Genomic DNA, 16,404 nt, shown 5'->3' with positions numbered 1-16,404 from the left:
CTGAAGTTTCCTTAGTAGATTAATATTTATTCCCCATCTCTATCCTTATCTATACTGGTATCGTGATCGATTACCGTTACGAGTGTTTGAGAAAAGTAACTACTTTCATTCAATGCATGGGGCATACTGTTTCTTGGTACGTCTGTGCGTTCCGTGCGCTCACGGCGGGTGTAACCGGTAGACAGGGGATGCTTACTCCTCCTAGGCACCTGATCCCACCTCTGGTGTGTCCAGGGGTCCGTGTTTGCCCAACTATCTATATTGTATTGCTTATTGGAGTTATGAGATTGATCACTGTTCGTTATCTTCATCTTTCATGTGTGAGACAAAGAAAACTCTCATTTATGTTGATTTTTTTGTTGAGAAAAATAAATAGACCGATCGCTTCAAAAATCTGGAATCCGTGCGTTACTGAATCTTTTCACCATGGTCACGACGGTCCACGGTGTTAAAGGACCAGTCTTGATTATTTGCGGAGTTAGTCAGGTTCCCGAGACCCTATTATTATAATAAATGCAGAGGGGTCTCGGGAACCTGACTATATGCAGAGTGTACATCGATTTTAGCATGGGCTATTTAAGCAGTAGTGTACATCCATTTTTGCATGGTCTATTCACAGGGGCTCATCACGAATTGACCCTCTCTATTCTATATGGTAAATATAGAGTAGACGATGTCAAATTTTAAGAGAGACGTAGCGCACGCTATTGGTGTCAATTTTGGTAAAGTCAAAATGACGTTAAAAACGCAACGTCATAACATCGATATAATATAATTTACGTTACAAGAAGTTTTGATGAAATATATATATTTATATATATAATTGATATGACACGGGTATGACAGTTGAAGCGAACGCAGTATAAAACGAAATAGATATTTTTCCTAAGACATTATACTTAGGTAAATTATAATGGCTAAACTAAACTTGCGACTTAATCAGAATTAATCTATATTTCCTCCGTGATCTTCATAACTTTTCTGTTTTAAACTAAAAGGAATATATTATCACAATACTACGTATTTTAAAAGAAAAGTCCATAATGAACCCTTCAAAATGCTTTCGTTCATCTTGTGATTTTCAGTAATTTGTCATGCAATTGTAAATTAATCTGAAATGATTACAATAAAAAGGAATAGTTAGAATTATGTAATTTGGTACAGCTGTATGCGCCATCAACTAGCACGTCAACCGCCGTTACACCGAGATATTTTTTCTATATACAATTTCTGTTAATTTAGAAAAATAAAATATTGAATATAAGCATGCTACGAGGATTTGGGTATGAATTAATTCTTACATGCATGCATGCGGACTAAGTGAAATTTACTATCCATAATGTAATGAAGGATAAATCCCCACTCTCATTGCCTGGGGAAATATGAGGCAGTGTTAGCTTATGAGGACCCTACCCCCCCCCCCCCTTATTTTTGGTTTGCATTTAAAGAACTTTATACGAATCTTCTTCGGCTGCCCCCCCCCCCCCCCTTTTTGAAAAACGATGCTACGTGCCGGTGTTGTAGCATAGACTTTCCCCCGGAAAAACGGGTCCGGGATAGATCTTTCCCCCATAGGGCAAAAAAGCGCCCCAGCATATAATTTTCCCCCATGTACAAAGTCAGTATAGAATTTCCCCCTGAGCGGAAAAACCGCCCTGGTATAAGAATTTCCCACCTGTTTCGGGATTTCATCGACTGGAATATTTTTCTTCTCATGTAGAAGCTTTTGAATAAATATAGTATGAAGCAAACTCATGCAATTGAAGATAATAATCATTGAATGAAATTTGTTATTATTGCTATAAAGAGGTACATGTTATCAACAAAATAAAAGTTACAAAAAGAAACAAATATGTACTGTTAAATTGTTATAGTTTAATGAAATAGATATGCGCTCATTAATATTACGATATTCATAAAATAAAGGAATTTTTTTGAGATGTTGAAGTTGGGTTTACACGCTGAAAACTTTGAATTGCGTATAGTAAATACAATATACTTTAACGATGGTCAATATCAATAGGGGTTTTCGTAAAAAGTCGATTAAAAGATATACAATTAAAATATCTAAAAAGTAAATTAGATGCACTGTATAGATAAAAGTATACGTTTAATTAAATTCGAAATTTTAAATTAAAAAGACATTAACTTCTTCCCAACTTCACTATTTCAGATGTTAGATACTGGTAGATAACAGCAAAGACTTCAGATGTATGAATGAATTTTGATATACCACTACACGACTTGAATAATTTCCTTTAAAAAAAACAAACAAACATAAGATGATGATTGTGATACACAAGACCCTGTTCAAAATTTTAAAAAATAATAAGAATTCCTGGTTCTAGATAAGCAAGAGAATTCTAGTATTAGAATTGGAAACGGATACATAACTAAAATGTAAGATGGGGAAAAAGCGTACTGTCATTCTATACTGGGGTGGTTTTCCCTAGGGGGTGGGTTGGGGAGGTTGGTGGTGGTGGTGGTTAATTCTTCCTCGGGGGAAATTATGTGACTTTCCTAGGGGAATGTCTATCCCGGGCCCGTTTTTCCGGGGGGAAATTCTATGCTACAACACCGGCATTGAACAAAATATTTTCCACGAACAACTTCGCCTCCGGACTTGAATGATGCTCCCCACTTGTCTATTTCATATGATTAGCATGAACGAAAATTGTCCATGCAGCTTGATCTCGTGGGCCTTAAATAAATAGTTACTCCGGTCCATTCCTAAGTTAACAGAGCAATTAGGATGTAATTTTTAGAAGCGAAAAGGAAATATTGCTACATGTACATGGTTTATGGTGATTTGTCAAAGGCATTTAATCATGCATGGCATAATAGGCTTCTTATTAAGATACAAATTTAGAGTTAGTGATAAATTGCTAAAACTGTTCTAAAGTTATCTAAACAGAAATGAAATGGTATATTGCATAGAAACACATATTTAATTCAAACTTACATGTTATAATCCCTCAAAGGATCTGTATTAGGTCCTCTTTTATTTTCTTACATGTCAATGATATTGCTAGAATGTGTCAAGGTTACATGTATGTATAATTTTATTTGAAGTCCCCATTCTAAGACAACATTTGTTGTTGAGCACTTGTACCTGGAATTGGACAATGGTGTTTGGATCCACTGTCATTTGCGGAGTTTTGTGTGTGTGTGTGTGTGTTTTAAGGGTTTTCTCTTTGCCTACATTCTTCATTATTTTGTTTGTTGCATCCCCCCTCCTTAATTATTCTTTACTCATTTGTATCCGATCAGAAGCTGTCAATGTGCATGTGATTGTGTCTCCTGTAATATGTAAATATAACACGAAAATGTACTTGTATACATAACCAATGCATTATAAAACTTTTTGAGTTTATCTAAATACAAATATATTTTTGAATTCAATGTTAAATATCATTATGTTGTATAATTGTATTAACTGTATCACAACAATGCTGCATTGTGTAGTTATAAAACCGATATTTCTTTTGATATACGTGTATTGAGATGTAATTACAAGCACATGTTCATTGTAACGTCAAAACGGTCTTGTTTTTACGTCTGTGACAAAAAGTGTTGACATTTATTTTTTGTTGGAATTTTGTGATCATTAGACTGCATATATTTTAAATTAAAGAAAACACTTTTTCAAGAGATGCACATTCATTAAATATCATAACATTTCTTAATTTTTTGTTAATATCAATCTCTACGGATGATTGATTTTGAAAGAGTTATTCAATTTCAATTAACATAATACGATTACGGCAAGGTGTGACATTCAGTGTTGACTCCGTAGGTTGTCTCAAAAACAAATAAATTTTAACAGAACCAACTCAATTTTTTTGTTACGATGAAATTTTGATTTGCACATTCCTTAAATGATATTCAAAAGGTGCACATTCCTAAAAATGCATTCTTAAATTACTTTCATTCAATAAATATCTTAATCATCTGTGACGTTTTGAACGTCAAATTATCATTGTGACACATAGCTATACATTCGATACCATTTTAACTTTTACAATAAACTACATGTCATGTTAAAATTTTGTTCAAAAATATATATATTTACATTTGTCAATGCACTTCCTTATATGACAGTACTAATGAAATTGATGTTCAATTTCGTGTGACATGAATTTGGTCATGTGGTCAGTTTGTTCTTGCGTATGAATACAATTACCGCTTCAAAAGTCAGTTCCTGTATTTTCACCTGGCTTCTTGCTTATGCAATGCAGTGGGGAATTTAAACACCCCCCCCCCTCTCGCCACAAATTTAAATAATAGAAATAGTGTGAGTAAAATTCCAGATTGGCACCCAAAATGGCTAAGCATTTTGGCTAATACTTGTCTTTCACACGTGTACACCCTTTCGTAAACCTTGGATCCGCCACTGCAATGACATCATAACAGAAATAAACGCAGCAGGATATTTATACAGTTTATTTTGTAAACAAACAAGAATTTCATCAATTTATAAAAGAGAAACATTAAACATATATCGTTCTGTTGTTTCATTTTATACAGTTTTAAATACCGTCTGCAACTTCTCAGTTCTGCATGGCGAATTTATAAAATAAAGTTCTATGATATTGGAAGCGAAAACATGTAGGTAGAGTTATAAGCCTACATGTATTTACTTCATGATAAGTTAACCTGTTGTTTCCTAGCAACTTCCATCACGGCTATGACTCGGCATGATTATAAGCGAAGCTGGTTTCGAGGCTCGAAAAATTTACATGTTCATGTCAGGGTACCGGTGCGAGTCTTCATTAAAATCCTACAACAGAAATCTCTCAAGTGAACAAAAACTCCGTCAGTTCATTTCTATTTTATTTTACACACACTGAAGGTAAATAAAAGACGCAACCTACCTGCACTTGGTCTAAATCTGTCCTACTGTCTTGAATCGTCTCCGATCAGAAGCTGTGTGTGTTCCCATTCTAAGACAACATTTGTTGTTGAGCACTTGTACCTGGAATTGGGCAATGGTGTTTGGATCCACTGTCATTTGCGGAGTTTTGTGTGTGTGTGTGTGTGTGTGTGTGTGTGTGTGTGTTTTAATGGTTTTCTCTTTGCCTACATTCTTCATTATTTTGTTTGTTGCAATCTCTCTTATTTATTCTTTACTCTTTACTCAATCGTATCCGATCAGAAGCTGTCAATGTACATGTGATTGTGTCTCCTGTAATATGAAAATGTAACACGAAAATGTACTTGTATACATAACCAATGCATTATAAAACTCTTTGAGTTTATCTAAATACAAATATATTTTTAAATTCAATGTTAAATATCATTATGTTGTATAATTGTATTAACTGTATCACAACAATGCTGCATTGTGTAGTTATAAAACCGATATTTCTTTTGATATACGTGTATTAAGGTGTAATTACATGCACATGTTCATCGTAACGTCAAAACGGTCATGTTTTTATGTCTGTGACAAAACGTGTTGACATTCATTTTTTGTTGGAATTTTGTAATTATTAGACTGCATATATTTTAAATTAAAGAAAACACTTTTTCAAGAGATGCACATTCATTAAAAATCATAAAATTTCTTAATTTTTCTTAATATCAATCTATACGGATGATTGATTTTGAAAGAGTTATTCAATTTCAATTAACATAATACGATTACGGCAAGGTGTGACATTCAGTGTTGACTCCGTAGATTGTCTCAAAAACAAACAAATTTTAACAGAATCAACTCAAATTTTTTGTTATGATGAAATTTTGATTTGCACATTCCGTAAACGATATTCAAAAGGTGCACTTTTCTAAAAATGCATTCTAAAATTACTTTGATTCAATAAATATCTTAATTATCTGTGACGTTTTGAACGTCAAATTATCATTGTGACACATAGCTATACATTCGATACTATTTCAACTTTTACAATAAACTACATGTCATGTTAAAATTTTGTTCAAAAATATATTTAAAAATAATATAAAAACCTATTTCTAAAATCGTTTTTATTTTAACACAGACCGTTAACTCAATATAACCAAAAAACTCTGTTAACAGACATTTTCAAATTGTGACTTAAGACGTTGTGACACATAATCTAATGAGCATAACCGCAATGAATAACCCACATATCAAACACCTATAATACAATATTCACCGTTTCTTAAGTATAGTTATTTTCATATTAAAATCACTTATCCAAATATTAATTCAAATTTTGAATAAATAATTCAGAATTCTCTCAAATACCCAAATGTACTTACAAAATGTGTCATGGACATGGTCTATTTTCCTAACGTTAAGGCTTATCTACACCTCCATTCTTGTATTGTGAATCAGCGTCCACAGCGTACATATTAAATGACATCATAATTTTAATAACTTATATTATCAACATCACCATCCTAATTATTCTGCAAAATTTAATGTTTGTATCACTAGTTTTAAGAAAGCTATTGACATTTTTGTAAAGTGTGTGCGACACCGTCGTTACCTGTCTACATGCAATATTTACGTAAATATCAGTATATCCAAGCTAATACATTTTAATAATTCGCATTTTAATCAGATGAATTGATATCGAATGGATAGAATGTAAAATTGTCGTCAGAATGATATGCAACTTTCGTAGAATAAAGTGTTTTTATTCATATAAAACAGCGTAAATGCTACCGTAATGCTATGAAATACGTTTTGACACCAACAGCGTGCGCGACGTCAAGACAAAAATTTCGTGCCAAGCCCCTGTGCCTCGGGTTTGAAAATTATGAATTCATGATTATGCATTAAAATGCATATCATTTATTATTATTTCGTGAAAGAAAGACGCAGGGTGTTTCATAATATATGTTACGTTTTGAATCTATAATTGAACAAACACAGGAAATAGATAAATAAAAAAAGTTTATATCATATAACTACATGTATCCATTAGATTCATTGTGATTAATGTTGAACCTAACTTTCAAATTTAAGAGGACATTTGAATCATCAACTGAAATTTATCAAATTTCTGAATTACGTCATTTTTATCATGTTCAATCTCATAACGTCAAATTTTACATTTTAAAAATGTTCTATATGACCATCGTCTCTTCCAACAACAAGTGAAAGCCGTTTTTGGAAATTTTTCACAACATTGTCACACATTTCTACCGAGACATTCCTTATATGAAATTTAATGTTCCTTTTGAGTTCGTTCAGTGTTTGTGGTTTTGGGCTGTATACCCTATCTTTTAAGACTCCCCATAGAAAAAAGTCCAATGGGTTTAGATCCGGTGAATGCGGAGGCCATACTCTTTGTGTTCTGTATGATATCAATCTGTTCACAAATGTTTCCTCTAACCAGTGTAAAACAGCAAAAAGAAGTGTGAGGTGCAGCTCCGTCCTGTTGAAACCAAACAGTCTGTAGATCTCCATATTTTCTTCGCAAGATAGGGAGAAATTTGATTCTCAATAAGTGGAGGTAGGGTTCTGAGTTTACTGTTGCTGTTTCACCATTTTCTTCAAAAAAGAAGGGTCCAATGACTCCCTGACTACTCAATGCAGCCCATACTGTCACCTTTTGTGAATGAAGAGGTTTTTCTTGGTGAAATTCTGGTTTTTCTGTTGACCAGTATCGCACATTTTGCTTATTCACTTCACAGTCTAAGTAAAAATGTGCCTCATCCGAAAACTCAAATTTTCTGGAAAATGTCATTTCCTTGCTGAAGTGACCACCTTGCGAATTCAAGTCGGTGTTGGATATCTGATTCCTTGAGGTGCTGCATTACTGAAAGCTTGTAAGGTGTCAACTTCATGTCATATTTCGAAGTTCTGTAAACACTGGAAATACTTGTGTTTTCAGCATTAATTTCCGTAAACATCTGTCTGACACTTTTCTGAGGAGTTTCTGTAACTATTAAAGTCTTCACTTCACTGATAAAGTCATTGGTTCTTGAAGTCCTTGGTCTTCCCGGGTTGCCATGTCTTGTATCACATACTGTCCTTGTCTTCTCAAACTTTGTCACTAACCTCCTGATGAACATTCTAGAGAGCTTCTTCTCCTTTGGCATATTTTCCTTCATTAACTTCTGAACGATTTTTGGTGATTTATATTGGTAATAGAGTTTTACAATTTCAGCCTTCTGGTGCATTCTCCACTAAAGTGTAAAATTCCATTTTGAAACTAATGAAAAATAAAATTTTGGTTACAGCGTTCTTTCATATTTAAAAAAAAAAAAATGAATATCTTGAGATCATTTCGGTATGAATGGGAAATTTTTACTGCTACTCTTTGTCGAGATAAGTTACGTCAAATAACCAAGTCCAGACAATAAAAACAACAGAAACGTGATGGGGGTAGGGTTTTAATCTGTCCAGACATTCAATATCTATTAAAGGGACTGACTCACGATTTTACCCAAAATTTTGTTTTTCACTTTTAATGATCAAAATCTACTGTCTAATGTGTTTGAAAGATTTCACATGAAAATTAAGGTGATACATCATCACAGAATCTCATTTTAGAGAGTTTATTATTTGTTTTGTAAACAAAGATTGCGGTATTCTATTGTTTACGAAATTTTCAAAAGAAATGGATATCGATCTTAGTATTATTATCTTTCACATTTCAAGCATTTTTGGGGTGAAATATGTCATCTAAAAGTTAAAATTTGTTACTATGCAAAATTAAGATGCATTATCTTGCAAAATCAATATTTCACTTGTTTGTTTACATAAAAAGACTCGAGTCTTTGTTTACATAACACATATTTAAGGCTAAAATATTACTTTTATTCTTGCATTCAGAAGGTCAAAATTTTGGCTGTCAACATTAAATGAGCTATATTTCTAATGTTTAAGATCAAAAATGAAAAATATTTTTATCAAAAATCGTGAACCAGTCCCTATATTAAGGCCAATGGAAAAGTTATTAATTTTTCAAGTATGTGTATAAATATAGATTTGCTTACATATGCATGTCAATACCTAAGCATTATATTTCACCTGAAAATACAAATATCAAATATGAGGAGAAAATTGGCAAGCTATTTTTTCTTGATGCATCATATTCCAATTACGATAGTTCAAAATAAGTGACCTCCAGAAACCTTAAATGTATTTCAAATCATGACGTAGATAGTACACTGTCAGTATAACATTTGAATGGGAAAGATATTTGGCCACTAACTTCTCAAATACCTATTATACATAAGTGTGCAACAGTAACGTATCTGTTTCAGAAGGATATAAAATAAAAGGAAGGAGATCTTGTGTACTTTAGATTCAAACAATGCATTATTTCTTACAGAAATGGATGAACAGAGTTTGAATTTGTTTTTATTTTATTTTTTCCACTCATTTATTTCGATATCAAATGTAGTGTACACTGTATCTTGATTCTAAAAAGTAATCTACTTATTTGAAGGATATCTCCCATCTACCGTTAAATAAATGACAAAAGATGTACAACCATTGAAATGAGAGTTTATTTACATATTTTCAATCATGAATAATAGCGAGCGCAGCGAGCCAGCGCGGAGCGCTGGCTCGTACTGCGAGCTCTAATGACTAGAGCGCGGGAAATAATCCGAGCTAAATCCAAACCTCTAACAAGAATTTTTTTTTGACGCCAATCCCAGAAGTCCCTCGTACAAAATGGCGGATGGTCCGATTCGTAAAATAATAATAAAAAAAATCTTTGAAGTATTACAAACCTTTCTTATTTGAAAGGAAAGGATGACAATCATATTCTTCCCCCTTTCTTTTTCTTTTTAAAATATTGTCTAAAGAAATGTAAACAGTCTCGTCACAACTACCAGGCTACGTCACAACACGCTCGTTGCATTTCCCGCTAAACTGGTTCCTACATTGGCGAGAAGAGCAAGACAGTAATCCTAATCAGTTTTCCTTGTTTTCAATATAAATTTTTTGAAAATGTATTCAGATATGCTGCGCTCGCCCCAACGGTCACACCGTAATCATATTAACATGAACCTGAACACAAATAAAAATTAATGAACAAAGACGAGAAAAGTCAGTATCGCATCAATTATGAATATCATGGTTTTCTGTCTGTATTTTTACAGTACATTTTTGGGTTTTTTTCCCGACGAGCTATCAGTTTCCGCTCCGTCAAAAGTTGAGCAGGAACCCTACTTTCCCTGCCCCTTTTCCTTTCATTCTCAAGAAATGATGGATCATATTAAGCTTCTTTCTTTCCTGGCACGCCTTCTGGATTTCTGCCAGCGTTTTTCCCATTTCTTACTATTCTGAAAAGTTCGAGTGAATCATTCAATTTCAAGCGTATTTTTCTCTCTATGCGTTAGAAATGAATAGTAATTATTAAAAACAACAAATAATGTTGAGGAATTAATCAAGTGTTTGATAATAATACCGAGCGAAGCTCGGACGGGCCGAAGGCCCGTCCGCGAAGCAAGGCTCTAAAGGTAACACGTATGTAAAAGAAAAAAGTAAAAATCAGCAAAAGAAAAAGAGATAATCTCTATATACGTTCACTGAAATTTTCGTGATCCATATGGGCGCCGCCATTTATTTTTTCCATTACCTGCTTCAACAGTTATTCGTGTTTTATTTTGAATGCCAATAATAGAAGACTCTAACGTGCAATTCGTAATTTAAACACTCAGTTTGTTGAAAGTGAATAGTATCATTATCATTGTAACAGGTTTTAGCAAATAAATACATATAAAACCGTAATACGACTAAATAGATGAACGAGTTCATGAGTTTCTTTGAATAAGAATATACGATAAAATTACGGTTACTTTTTTACCATTTTGAATTTATTGGTTAATTTTGTTTAGCTTTAACGGCCTTTTTCATTGCATACGGAATGTATTATTGTTGTTTATAATATGTTTGCTTTGAAAAAGAGAAAAAAGTCTAGGCTAAATGTGACGTCACAATGCACAGTTTACGTCGCCTTGCGTTTTATTTCCCGCGTTCAATGAATAGGCGGATCATGTAAAACTGTTGTCCCCATATAAACTCCTTTAATATTGAGATGTTACGGGGTGTTTAGCGCAAGGAAATTTCATTCAAAATATATATTTATAAATGAATCATAATCTACCGTACTTAACGGAATTATGATTACCACTCGAGACACGGATTTACGTACATGCTTCGCTCGGTCCAACGGCCACACCGTATACATATTAGAGGGCGAAGCCCTCTCACAGCCCGAATGGCCGTGAGAGCGGAGGTCTCCCTATAGGTAACACGTATATACATGTTTAAAAGGAAAATATAAGAAAATAATGAAAAATTAAACCATACCTATGGAACTTGAAAAGTTTGGTACCAATGGCGTCGATTCGAATATTAGCGCGTGGACATGTATTCCTCCATTTTGAATCTCGTCTACCATAGTTCACGTCGTTCTGAGATGTTACATAAAATCCGTAAAAGCATGTAAATCTTATTTTCTTAATCATATATAATCACTCCACGATTAACGCCATGTTTTTTTGTTGTGGTTCAAACGCTATGTTTGTAAATTTGCTAAATAACGACGCTGAATATGACGTCACAATGTACTGTTTACATCAATTGCGTTATATTTCCCGCGTTCAATATATAGGCGGATCAAATGTCCAAAATTAGGATGCTTTGATACAGCTCGTCCGCGTGCTAACTTCGAGTTGTTTTCATCCTGTTTTGGATATAGATACTAATGCCAGCACTTTTTTGCTTCGCCCTCAAACACGGTCACGTCGTAAAACATATTAGCACTAAATCCAACGAGAAACTAAATTTAAATATCTAAACAGATACGTTACCTCTACGAACAGATACGATACCATCAATAATAGAGGGCGAAGCCCTCTCACGGCCCGAAGGGCCGTGAGAGCGGAGCTCTCCCTATAGGTAACACGTATATACATGTTTAAAAGGAAAATATAGAAAAATAATGAAAAACTATACCATACCTATTGTAATGTATTTGAATAATCCGGATATTGTCAGGTTGACCATACGTGTTCTATTTTTAGTGTTGTGTTTTAGAACGGAATAAACGAGTTGAGATCACGGCATGGCTATATGTTGGTGTTTGGACTAGGTGTCCGTTATATTAATGTCTGTAGAAGACATTTCATGGTGTCAGAAGAAAACTTTGACGTACCAAAACAATGGATCAGTTAAAACCGCCGTCGCACTTAAGTTTTGAAAGGAATTTAGCTGAAAATTGGAAAGAGTGGCTGCAAGGATTTCGCCTATACTTGGTAGCCTCGGGGATCGACGAAAAGGCGGGAAAAGTGAAGGTTGCTACCTTTTTACATGTTGCTGGTGTCGAAGCGAGACGTATTTACAACACATTCAACATTCCTGAGGAGGATGCTGAAAAACTAGAGGTAGTGTTCAAAAACTTTCAAGACTACGTTGAACCACGTAAGAACTTAACGTATGTACGCCATTTATTTTTCACACGAAATCAAGAAAGTCATGAAACAATCGATAATTATGTCACTGACTTAAAAAACAAAGCCATACAATGCGAGTTTGGTGATTTGAAAGACTCGTTGATTAAAGACAGGATAGTGTGTGGTATTTCGAGTGAAGCACGCAGAGCCAGGCTACTACGGGAAGCAGATTTATCATTAACTAAGTGTTTAGACATTTGCCGTGCTTCTGAAGTTTCCGAACAGCAATTGAAAAGTTTACACAAAGAACCATCAACTGCTGTAGCTGCTCATGTTGTAACTAGAAAACCTGAAAAACTACAGAACCGCGGTAGTACCAGAAAACAAACAGCTCACGTTCACTCAAACACTAACAAACTGAATGCGTGTAGTAAGTGTGGAAAACAACATGAGAAAGGGAAATGTTTTGCGTACAACAAGAATTGTTACAAATGCAAAGGCCATAACCATTTTGCAAAATACTGTAATAAGACACCAAAATCTGTGCATTACGTGGAAGAGGAATCACATGACCTATACTTGGGCATAGTGAATGTGGACACTATTCAGGAAGAGGTACCATGGACGGAGACAGTGAACATTAACAAAGTACCGGTTACATTCAAGCTGGACACAGGAGCTCAGGCGAATATAATACCAAGGAATGTGTTCAAAGAACTACACATCTCTCCGAAGCATTTACGAAAAGTAAAAGTGAACCTGTACACTTACAATGGTGAAGTCATGAACCCAGATGGGAAGATTGATATCAGATGCCGAATCCGTAAAGTGGAACGTACACTTCCGTTTTACATCACTGCAAAAGGAAGTACACCGATACTTGGCAAAGAATCATGTGCACGCCTAGGATTAATCCAACACATACCAGCAGATTCCATAGAAAGTGCGGATGTTTGTGTAACAAAGGACAAACTACTGCAACAGTATCAGGATGTTTTCAATGGACTAGGACATCTACCAGGAAAATATCACATTGAAATTGATCCGAATTCAACGCCAGTGATACACCCACCAAGGAAAGTGCCGGCAGCGTTACACAGTTCTGTACGTGATGAACTTCAACGCATGGAAAAATTGGGCGTGATCGCAAAACAGGATGGTCCTACGGATTGGGTTCACAGTATGGTAACAGTACGGAAACCAGGGAAAATTCGTATATGCTTGGATCCAAAAGACTTGAATCCGCACATAAAGCGAGAACATTACCACTTAGTAACTGTGGAGGAAATCATTGAACGACTACCAAATGCTAAAGTGTTCTCAAGATTTGATGCTACGCATGGTTTTTGGCATATTGAACTAGACGAAGCAAGTTCAAAGGCACTCACTTTTAACACACCATTTGGTAGATACCGATATCTACGACTTCCGTTTGGAATAACTTCAGCGTCAGAAGTGTTCTCGAAACGATTACAGGAGTTTTTTAAAGACTTACCTGGTGTTGAGTGTCTAGTAGACGATATCCTTGTTCATGGAGAAAACGTCTCGGAGCATGATGAAAATCTCGTTCGTATGCTGGAGCGATGTCGTCAAATTGGGCTCAAGCTCAATAAGGATAAAGTAGAACTCAGAGTACCTGAAGTGAAATACGTTGGTCACGTCATAAGGAGAGATGGACTCAAGGTTGATCCGGAAAAGGTTCGTGCTATTGTAAACATGCCAGAACCGACAGATGTTCAAAGTGTGCGACGATTTCTTGGACTAGTGCAATATGTGTCGAAATTCATACCAAACCTAGCAGAGATTTCTGAACCTCTCCGATTGCTTACGAAAAGTGACGTTTTGTGGCACTGGGACAAACAGCAAATTGACAGTTTTGCGAAACTAAAAAACTTATTAACGCAAGCACCAGTTCTTCGCATTTATGATCTTCAAAAGGAAGTCACCATTTCTGTGGATGCAAGTTCCAAAGGATTGGGTGCAGTATTATTGCAGAACGGACAGCCCGTCGCATACGCTTCACGAGCACTGACAGAGACTCAGCAGAGGTATGCACAGATAGAACGAGAGATGCTCGCAGTTATCTATGGATGTGAAAAATTTCACCACTACATCTATGGACGTTCAGTTACCATAGAAACAGATCACAAACCTTTGCTAGCGATTCATCGCAAACCACTATATCAAGCTACTCATAGACTACAGAGGATGCTTATGCGTTTACAACGTTACGACGTTACTTTAGAATACGTTCCGGGAAAGGAAATGTTCATTTCCGATGCGTTAAGCAGGGCTTACTTACAAGAGTGTACAGAATCACTGGTTGATGAGGACATAGACATCAATTTCATTGAGCAGGAGCTTCCTATGACGGAAGGAAAACTTCAGGAGCTGAAGGACGCAACTGAGTCTGATGAACAGTTTCAGGCATTGGCCGACATAGTGCGACTGGGATGGCCAGAATCTCGGGTACAAGTTCCAGCAGATATAAGAATATTTTGGAACTACAGAGATGAAATAACAGTTCTAAATGGTTTACTGTACAAGGGGCCAGCAGTGATGATTCCCAAGTTACTACGTCACCAAATGTTGAGGAAGTTACATGAAATTCACCTGGGTATAGTCAAAACCAAGCAGAGAGCCAGAAATATCATATTTTGGCCAAACATGAACTATGACTTAGAGCAGTTGATTAAGTCGTGTGGAGTGTGCAACTCATTTCGCAAATCAAACACAAAGCAATCACTCATACCTCATGAGATACCCTCTACTCCTTGGACCAAAGTTGGAGCTGATATATTTCATTTCAAGGGCAAAGACTATGTGTTGTTTGTGGACTATTACTCGAAATATCCAGAGATTATACCTCTACCAAATTTGAGAGCATGTTCCACTATTGCTGCGTGCAAAACAGTGTTTTCAAGACAAGGCATACCCTTAGAGCTATTTACGGACAACGGACCACAATTCAGTTGTCATGAATTCAAACAGTTTGCATCTGAATGGGAGTTCACGCACAAAACCTCCAGTCCCCACTATCCACGTTCAAATGGTCAAGCGGAACGCTGTATTCAAACCGTAAAAAACTTACTGAAAAAGGCAGAAGAGAGTAATGGTGACCCAAATATTGCTCTTCTGGAATACAGAAACTCGCCTATTGATGGAGTTGACCTGTCGCCTGCACAGTTATTGATGAACAGGACTCTTCGTTCAAAACTACCAACAACCAAAGTGTGGTTGGAACCAAATTCACTGACGTCTCCACAATCCAAACTTCAACTTAGGCAGATGAAACAGAAATATTTCCATGACCGAAAGTGTGCAAAATTACCGCATGTTGAGGATAAAGAAGTTATCCGTATACAGAATCCAGACAATCGTCAGTAGGAACCAGCTGTAGTTCAAAAGGACTTCGGAAACCGTTCGTACAACGTTTTAAATCAGCAAGGGAACACAGTAAGAAGAAACAGGAGTCAGATGTTGAAAAGCAACGAAACAAGATTCCATATTTCACCACCGGAAGTGGAAACATCGGAATTCGAACAACCGGAAATGGAACAAATGAACGATTATGTTCCAAGTGTGAGTGATAATGTGAAATCCGGTAATGTATCCATGAATATCAGTGTGCGTTCCAAACCAGAAAATTCTATTTCGTCCGGAAACGTTACCAGATCTGGAAGGGTTACTAAACCACCTACCTACCTTTCCGAATATGTGAAATAACTTTGTAACAATGGTCATGATGTTCATGCAGTTTGTAGTATTATTTCATGAATTTATGTATATGAAGGTATCATAACAAGCATATGATTTTGAAAATGTTAATTCAATAAGACATTTAAATTTTGCAGAATTGACATTCACAATTTTTTTTTTTTCAAGTTAATGTGTAACTATATTGGTGAATGATTTATTCTTTACCTTAAGGAGGAGGATGTAATGTATTTGAATAATCCGGATATTGTCAGGTTGACCATACGTGTTCTATTTTTAGTGTTGTGTTTTAGAACGGAATAAACGAGTTGAGATCACGGCATGGCTATATGTTGGTGT

At 35.5% G+C, this 16,404-nt stretch overlaps 1 protein-coding gene across 1 annotated transcript; it reads left to right on the top strand.

Moving 5' to 3' along the window:
• Window positions 1–12,117: 12,117 nt before the first annotated feature.
• Window positions 12,118–15,735, top strand: LOC125682730 (uncharacterized protein K02A2.6-like). The gene has a single exon (XM_048923365.2). It carries the CDS (start codon window positions 12,118–12,120, stop codon window positions 15,733–15,735), a length of 3,618 nt encoding a protein of 1,205 aa, XP_048779322.2.
• Window positions 15,736–16,404: the final 669 nt, after the last annotated feature.

The sequence above is a fragment of the Ostrea edulis genome, chromosome 1 (assembly GCF_947568905.1).
Source record: "Ostrea edulis chromosome 1, xbOstEdul1.1, whole genome shotgun sequence".
NCBI classification, from domain to species: Eukaryota; Metazoa; Mollusca; class Bivalvia; order Ostreida; family Ostreidae; genus Ostrea; species Ostrea edulis.
The sequence above is the reverse complement of the archived record's forward strand: the minus strand, read 5'-3'. Positions and strand labels throughout refer to the sequence as shown.

Bases quoted from the DNA above. Each gene is read 5' to 3' on its own strand.
- LOC125682730 (XM_048923365.2), top strand. From the start codon at position 12,118: ATGGATCAGTTAAAACCGCCGTCGCACTTAAGTTTTGAAAGGAATTTA.